At 36.4% G+C, this 8,966-nt stretch overlaps 1 protein-coding gene across 1 annotated transcript; it reads right to left on the bottom strand.

Annotated features, from left to right (window-relative positions):
* Nucleotides 1–451: 451 nt before the first annotated feature.
* LOC109088988 (E3 ubiquitin-protein ligase TRIM69-like) lies at nt 452–8,359 on the bottom strand. The gene is made up of 10 exons (XM_042720894.1): nt 8,208–8,359; nt 5,967–6,067; nt 5,074–5,172; nt 4,838–4,939; nt 4,550–4,684; nt 4,257–4,394; nt 4,124–4,175; nt 3,927–3,953; nt 3,769–3,795; nt 452–2,316 (listed from the first exon to the last, which is right to left on the bottom strand). The coding sequence occupies exons 2-10, from the start codon at nt 6,024–6,026 to the stop codon at nt 1,757–1,759; spliced, it is 1,200 nt and encodes a 399-aa protein (XP_042576828.1). The 5' UTR covers nt 6,027–6,067; nt 8,208–8,359; the 3' UTR covers nt 452–1,756.
* Nucleotides 8,360–8,966: the final 607 nt, after the last annotated feature.

Raw genomic sequence — 8,966 nt, 5'->3', positions numbered from 1 at the left:
CATTACTTTAGTTTTAAACAGTTCAAAACTAAATGTATATCTTTTCCTTTACACTTTTATTTTTATATTATTAACTTACATAAAATGTATGTGTATGTGTATGTGTGTGTGTATATGTATATGTATATATATATATATATATATGTGTATATATATATATATATATATATATATATATATATATATATATATATATAGAATATGAAGATGTACGTGTGCAATTGTGGTGTAATACATATAAATAACGTTCATATAAATGTAATTAAATGACCAAATTTGATATTATTATTGCATATTATTCATTTTGATGATTATAAATTCATCACTCTGAGCATGTCAGACTCATTTGCATTAGAATAAATTAATCTCACGATGCACATAATTACATAATCTTTGCATTAAGCACACAAGCAACATTTGACAGAAATAAAATCTGCATGAACACACAGGATTGAACTTACTTTGATTTATTATTCACATAAAGTGCATTTCATGTCATGATTTGAGTTGTTTCAAATGAATATGAAAGTGCAGACAGAGCAGGCGTACACAGTATTATAATAAGGTGCAGACAGCAGCAGGTGCAGAAGGACCACAGAAGCAGTAGCTGAAAGAGATCCTACACTACCTTGGTGGATTTACTGGTCGTGAATGCTATGGATCGCTGGCAATCACTACGAACTGACCAACTAATGTGGCCCAGTGGTTTATCTAATACTAATGAGGTCTAGAACACTGGTTCTCAACTGGTTTTGCTTCAAGACCCACATTTTACATCAAGTGACCCAACACATTTCTTTATTGCCAAACACTAGTCCTTAGCATCAAATACGCAAACATCTTAATCTTACTATAAACTGCTAAGGCTCAAAATTTTGGGGAATTATTAACATACCAGCAAACAGGAAATGTTCTCGGAACTTTGAACAAGGTCATGGAAGCATTCTCTCAAAAGTTCCAGTAACATTAATAGAATGTTCGTTTAAAGTCATCTGTTCTCAAAACATTAGCAAGCAAAACATTATGTATAGATTATGTTTTTTTCTGAAACACTGGATGTTCATCTAATTGGTGCTACATATAGTTTCAGAATGTTTTGAGAACATTTAAAAGTGACATTCTCATAATGTTTGCAAAATGATAAAATGGAATGTCCCCTTAATGTTTTCTCTAACCTTCATATAGCCGTTCGTTTCGGAGAACATTTTCATAGCTTGATGAGAAGTTAGCAAAATGTTCTCAGAATGTAGTTTTGCTCGCTTGAATGGTATTGGCTGAAGAAGAAAATAGTTTTCTAAGCTTGAGTGTTTTTTTAAATTGTCGTTTGAGGTTTGATTGCTTCTCACCCAGTGAAAAACAACATTACCCATGATTCTACAGAGAAATCTCCACCAATCAGGGACCTCAAACAAGCAAATCATGCCAAAATAATTCTTTAGCAGCCACCGACTACCATGAAGCATTGCGAATGACAATAATAGCTCAAAAATGCTCTCAAACTACTAAAATATTGTTATTAATTTGTCATTCACAATGCTTCATGGGATTGTAGTCCTTTCTAAGCAGAGTTTGGCAGGTTGGTTTGGTTCATGACTTAAATCACTTCACAAAATCCCTATGGGTAAAAATACTTTGCAAAATACTTGCATTTGTGACCCTGTGACCCTATCTGTACAAATGGCAACATATTGAGGTCCAGTTGAGAACCACTGGTCTAGAGATTAAGCACTGGGCTCCGGTTGGATTCGGTTGGGTCTCAACCCCACAGGCAAACGCCGGGACACAGGCAGTAGCTCCTGTTCCCGGGGGATCGGATCACCAGGTCTTTCACGATCTCCACCGTTCCGAAGAGCGGGAAGAGCTTTTCGTCAAATGTCTCATTGTAGGTGTAGATGTGGGAGTGGTTCTCCGCGTCGTAGAAGGACAGCTGGCCCTGGTCGTAGTCTAGGTAGACGCCGACCTTTCGAGGAATCAAGGCGGCCGGCAGGGCGGTGAACGGGACGGTGAGGGCCTTTAGCTCCGTGCCGCGCTCCAGCCGCAGGGTCAGGTATCCAGTGTTGGTGTTCAGGGACTTGAAGCCCTTACGCAAGGCAGACTCTTTGGCCACGCCGATGCGCCAGTCCATTTCTCCCACATCCACCTCCCAGTACTGGCGGCCAGAGGCGAAGCCTTCGGTTCCCACCGCACACCACCAACCGTCGAAGCGCTGGTGATAGTTGGGCGCGTCTTTGCGCTCGAAACCGCAGCGCATGCGCTTCTCGTCCTCGGAGATCAGCAGGTCAGGGTTGGCCGTGTCCAGGTCAAGGGTCACCTCCACTATGATGGAATGAATGGAGGGTTGTGACTAATGTGTAATCAGTTTTTACAAATTATGAATCAATAGCTATGTTTCCATCCAATGATGCAAATTTAACTTATGCGCAAACCTGGAATATCGCATAAAACATTTGCGAATAAAGCACCATTTACATCCAACGAGTCAAAGAGAACAAAAATAGTCACTTCCTGGTAAACTGGCACTAAATATCTCTAAGAAAACTTGGAGATGCCACTAAATGTAATCATTTTCATAGATGATAAAGAACTGTTTGGGAACGCAGTCATGTAAGACAGTAATTATACAGAAATACTTTGACGACAGACTTTGCTCAGGCATTTCAGAACGATCAAAACAACATATAGATGCTGTGAATGAAATCGGTCCGCTGCTAGTCAAGCTATCCTGTCTCATAGCGCAAAGTCACATGACTTTTTCGATGCGCATGAAGGAATTTATTCGGTAAATGTGTTTCCATCATAGTTTATGCAATTTCTTTCTTATCGGATAAAAAGTTTGTCCTACTCAAATACACGCATTTCTTTTTTTTTATTTAATGCACATCTTGGAGTTTTCCGTTTTTATGTGATATTCCAAAATGCGCATAAAAATAGTTTGATGGAATGGAAACAAAGCTAATGAAAATGGCTCTGTTTCAAAACCTAGAGATCTGCCTATGTAGACAGCATTTTGAAGGATCACAAAGATGGTAAGATACTATCTTTAGACAAAATTCTAAATTCTAAACTCAAAAATCGAAATTCTATGTATACTCTATTTAGAATTTAGACCAAATTATATCCGCTTCACAAATACTATGTATATTTGTATGTGATGCTATACTTGTAATCCCCTAATGCATTATGACAAGATGGTGGATTACTTGTTGGTATTAAATAGTATTTTGGTAGCTTTTAGTTAAATTAGAAGTAAACAATTCTAAATCATCAATTTTACTTAGTATTTTTCAGTGACATGTATACTTAGTAGAACATCACAGTGTCTGCAACATGCTAATACTACACTAACTTTATTTACACTACCATTTAAAAATTTGGGGTTATATTTGAATTATTTTAATGAACGCTTTTATTTAACATGGATGCATTAAACTGATGACAAATGTAAAGACATTTAAAATGTTAAAAAAAAATTCTATTTCAAATAAATGCTGTTCTTTTGATCCTTCAATTCTTCAGAAAATCCTGAAAAAAATTATCATGTTTTCCAAAAACGTAATGAAGCAGCACAACTGTTTTCAACACTGATATTAATAATACATTTCTTGAGCAACAAATCAGCATATTATTATGATTTCTTGAGGATCGTGTGACACTGAAGACTGAAAATTCAGCATTGCATCACAGGAATAAATTACATTTTAAAATATATCCCCATAGGAAACACTCATTTTAAATTTACAGTATTAAATAAACAAATAAACATCTTACCTCCTGCTTCACTGATCCAGTCCCACACTAAATAAAAGAAAAGCAATAGTTAGCTCAAGTTCACAGTGAGTCTTAATATTCAATCCATCCTATAATTACAAAACTGTCCAGGATATCTATTCAAATTTCCAAAAGAGAAACATTAACACATGACTCACCTACATGAGGAATATATGGGGTGGCACCTAAGTCAAAAACAAAAAATAGAAGGTGCTCTCTCAGCAAGATGTTTTAATACCAAGCATTATATTTCGATACATGAAACAAGGTTAGCCACAGACGAAGTCATTTACAGCACATCTGAAATCATTTTTCTTATATTCATGATATTCAAAAACTGACGTGATCATCAGACCTATTTTTTGGCTCCTCTGTTTCCACATAAGCCACTTTTGCGGAATGTTCTCCTAAACACACAAATCAATCAGTTTTATGTTACAATAAATGCATTTGCCCACTGAATTAAACTCATGTTGTGTTCTTCACACCTTGTCTAGTTCTTTGTTGATTAGCATCCAGAACACCAGCTCCATGGCCGACTGCAGGGTGGCCATCCGACCTTTTTTCCACTGATTCTCAAAGTCATCCAAAGCCGCCACCACCTTCTCTCCAGGCCACACACTTTGCTACACGGGAAAGTGGGAATAAATGATGCAAATGTTGCCACTCAACATAACTGACATGCAACTATAAAAGGAAAAGTTCACACACAAAAAATGATATTCAAAAAATAATAGCATTTAAAAACATGGAAACCCAGCGAGTGTGTGTATGTGTGTACCTCAGGTTGGGCCCTCAGGTCTTTGGTCCAGGTGAGGATGACTCTCCTGCCGCTCTCCACATCCTGCTCACTGCTCAGAGCCAGATCCTTCCAGTCACTTCTCTCTGGCCATCCATCAGTCAGCATTGGTCTTTTCTGTTAGGACAATATTTGGTGACACTCTACTTCTAGTAAGCTAGTGAGATGCCTACATAAGCGGCCTTTTAAGGAGTCAAAAAAGTGCATTGATTTGCAGCAATCTGGTTTCAGTGGATGCATTCATTTAATAGGTATAAATGAGTATCTTGCCTTGCTCTCGAGCAGCGATGCCCACTCCAGAATGAAGGCCCTGCAGGTGAGAGTGGGCCACACGTCCTCACTCTTTGAGATGTTCTCCAACACCTCTGACCTCTACGGCCACCAGGAGACAAGAAAGCACATACGTACCATCAGTTCAGTTACTGAAGTCTATTTTAAGTTTTTGAATATGTCATTAAATGTCTCTTTCTGTCAGTCAAGTTCCAGTTCAGTTGCAGTGGCTGTACCTGACAGACGCGTCCCAGATCCTTGGCCAGGTTGACAATGAACAGCTGGCTCTCGTCCAGTGGTTCTCTCTTCTCATTTTTCACCTTCGTACGAAACTCCTGAATGCATAAATTCATTTAATATTGTATGAATCTTGGTAAAGCTATTTCAAGGCAAGTCTCAGTGATGGACTGCCCACAGGCCCTATTCATGAAACACAATAGACACACAAACTCATCAAATAAATCAATCTGTACAGATTACTTTTGGGTTGACAGAAATCGTCACATTGTCGACCCATTAACACAAAACAAACTGTGATCGGTCTCTTTTTGTGTCATTCATGAAGTTTCTTGGCTGCACTACCCTGCTGAAAAAACAATAGACACCATTACAGTTTGTTAATGGTTTTATTGGTTATAATGGGACTTTTGTTGGTTTTAATGGAGTCTGTGGGTTTACTGGTCGCCTTCAATATTGGTGGCTTGTTAAAACCACTAAATCCTAATGGAGTATGTCCCAAAACACACTACAGAAACCCATTTTTAATGTTTAAAAGTTGATGGTTTGTAATGTGGAGTTCAAACAAGTTCAAAAGTTTGTCTACGTGAAACTATTTCAGCATGTTGTCAGTTCAGTCAGGTTCAGGAAGGTTACAGCAAACAAACAAGAACAGTTTTTCATTAAAATGCAACTCATGCGTGGTCTCCTTCCTGTGTCTTTGTCTCCTGTTAATGAGCAGCAGAAGACTCACAGCTATTGAAATCGGTCACAATGACCAGCTAAAAGAGCCTTTTATCTCACTTTTTGACTAAAAGATAGACAAAACTTTTTGAAACAACACTTTCATTCTGTTTTTATACGTCACTGTATCTAAGAAGAACAGACTTGACAACAGATTTGCACAAGGCACCTTAAACTTCTCCGTAACATTCTTGGTTGGTTCGACCAGAAACTGAAGACACTGCATCATGGTGGCTGCTGCTCACAGAAATCCTTCACCAGAGGAAAGAACTACAGCAAAGACAGCAAATGACAAAGGTTTTCTGTCAAAACGTGTAGGTCATTTAAAGGTTTTTCTTACTGAGTGATACACAAACCTAATTTAAACTTCAAAATCAATGTGTCAACCCAGCAGACTGCTCGTTGACTTTGACAAGAGACAATGATTAAACACTAAGCAGATATATAAGACTGATTTTTATGACCGAAACACTCACACCTCGCACCTGAGCTGAATAAAGTAAAGCTTTAAATACAACCACATCTTAAAAAATAAGTGTGCTTAATTGAAAGTGTACTAAAAATCTTTAAAGTACAGTATATTTAAATAATAAATATATCAAGACTTATTTTTTGATTAGTAATATGCATTGCTAAGAAGTTCATTTGGACATCTTTAAAGGTGATTTTCTCAATATTTAGATTTTTTTGAACCCTCATATTCCAGATTTTCAAATAGTTGTATCTCAACCAAATATTGTCCGATCCGTATTTATTCAGCTTTTAGATGATGTAAAAATCTCATTTTCAAAAAATTGACCCTCATGACTGGTTTTGTGGTCCAGGGTCACATTTTTCAAACTATATTTGGAGATAATATAATAATGAAATAAAAGGCCACTTTAAGTGCACTTAAAGATCATATACTTTTATGACTGTTTCTAAACACTTAAGTACACTTTTTAAAAATGTGCACTTTGTGATATGACAAACATTTAAAAAGAAATTACATTAAAGTATATTTTTGTTTATCATAAATGTTTGTCAGTACATTCAGCAGTTCCCTTTAACCATATTTCAAAGACAATAGACTTTAAACTATAAAATTACATATGGAGATTAGTCTTACTTAAGTGGGTCAAAAAGCCCCCTTAAGGTGTTTTTTTGTTTTGGTTTGGGGTTTTTTTTTTTTTTTTTTTTTTTTTTTTTGCAATGGCATTTAATATAAATTTAATAATTTAATTATAATAAATTTTTATTTAATGTAATTTGTCAGAAAACATTACATTCATTTTGCACTTAAGTAGGCCTATTCTTTTAAAGTGAATGATTTCCATAATAAGCAAACTTTTTAACAGAATGCTAAAGTGAACTTCTTTTTCACAAGTGTAGCATGGCAACAAAACCAGATTGGATCATTTTATGAAGATAATAAGTGGTGCTTGTCCACCATCGTGCTGGAGTGCTGTGGGTGTTTTTTCCCACACATTTTGTCATCTGTCAGAAAATCGGGTTATAAGCAAAATCGATAACAAAAAATCTTTTGGACATTGAGATCACTAACTATCTATCTATGCAAAAGCTCATTTTGTGCATTATTTAAATATTAAACATCCAGCAGTGAGAGGACACGTGACTCAAAGCTGTGACGATCATCAGCGTGTGGTGGAGGATTATCCAAACAGCAAGGTTAAAGAAAGACATTACAATCTAACTTAGAGTAATAAAACACAGACAAAGAGGAAGAATATAGTGCCACTGCTCATTTGCAGAAATTATATTATAGTCATTTCATATAGCTTATACAACAACATTTATATTAAATAATATAAAATTATTATAACTAAATACCAATTATAATTATCTGTTGTATCATTTCTAAGAACAGATGGGTAAGACTTCAAAATCTTCGTCTAGGATTCTATATTAAAAGGGCTCATATATATATGTGATAGTGTGTATATATATATATATATATATATATATATATAGATATATATATATATATATATTGTATGTGCAATTTGATTTCAAATGTCAGCATTTGTAATGGTGTTCAAAAGGCTTATAAATATCATCATGCATTTGAAATATTAAAAATCTGAGAAATTTACATTTGACTGCATTGTAATTCTGACACGCGTCTGGAGCTGAATAAATACTGGAGGAGACGCATGACTTTGCTGCACTGCACAAGCTCTTTCATATTGATGAGCTAATGCCCTTGAACGACATTCTCAAGTCATGCCGAGTCCGACACAACATATTTCGCATGATCTTCACACTGCGGGTGTATGTAAACAATGCCATGCTGTGTTTTCATGACCTACATGAGAAAACAACATGCTGCACAAGGTTTGCAAAAAACAGACATATAGAAAATAATTCAGCATGCATAGCATCATATGTCTGTGTGCATTGATCACTGTACCTGTAAGAGGTGTGCTGTGCCGCAGAATGGATCCTTCCACAGAGAAAGTCGTGCAGCGAGTCAGACGAGAATGAACGCTGCAGCGAATACTTGACCTTGTTTACATACAATGACTTCGCAGAGCCGAACACGAGCCGAACGTCATTCGGACTTTTCCGGAAAACAGACGCGGAATGAAAGCGGCTCCATGTTTATTGTGGCCCAAGGTAAGGGAGTCTTATCCTACTATACATGATTATGAATTTTCTTTTCTTTTCTTTTCAAAAATATCTTAATTTGTGTTCTGAAGATGAACGAAGGTGTTACGGGTTTGGAACGACATGAGGGTGAGTAATTAATGACAGATTTGTCATTTTTGGGTGAACTAACCCCTTTAGGATTTGAAGTACACTTCAAGTGCACATTCAATGCAATTAAGCGCACAAGAGTTATTAACTGTGTGCTTAAACTACTGAAAAATCATTTGTTTATCACTGAAATAAAGGACAAATTCACATCTGTTCTTGTGTTCAGTGTGCAAAAGAAATGATGTCAGAATCAAGAAGTGTGAAATCAAGCACTTTTCACTTCTATTCCAGACTCTTACATTGTTTGCCATTGTGTTTTAACAGGAAGTCTTATACTAAGAAAGCAAGCGTGTTGTGTTCAAATCCCCTTAAAGAGCCAGTTCAGTGTGATAAACGTCACTCATGTGAAGGGCTGTTTTACAGGATCGCTGACCTGAGATCTAATGAAGATGAATCTGTGGACACACTGAGT

The sequence above is a fragment of the Cyprinus carpio genome, chromosome B3 (assembly GCF_018340385.1).
Source record: "Cyprinus carpio isolate SPL01 chromosome B3, ASM1834038v1, whole genome shotgun sequence".
NCBI classification, from domain to species: Eukaryota; Metazoa; Chordata; class Actinopteri; order Cypriniformes; family Cyprinidae; genus Cyprinus; species Cyprinus carpio.
Note: the sequence above shows the minus strand (reverse complement) of the source record. Positions and strands in the feature narration are given on the sequence as shown.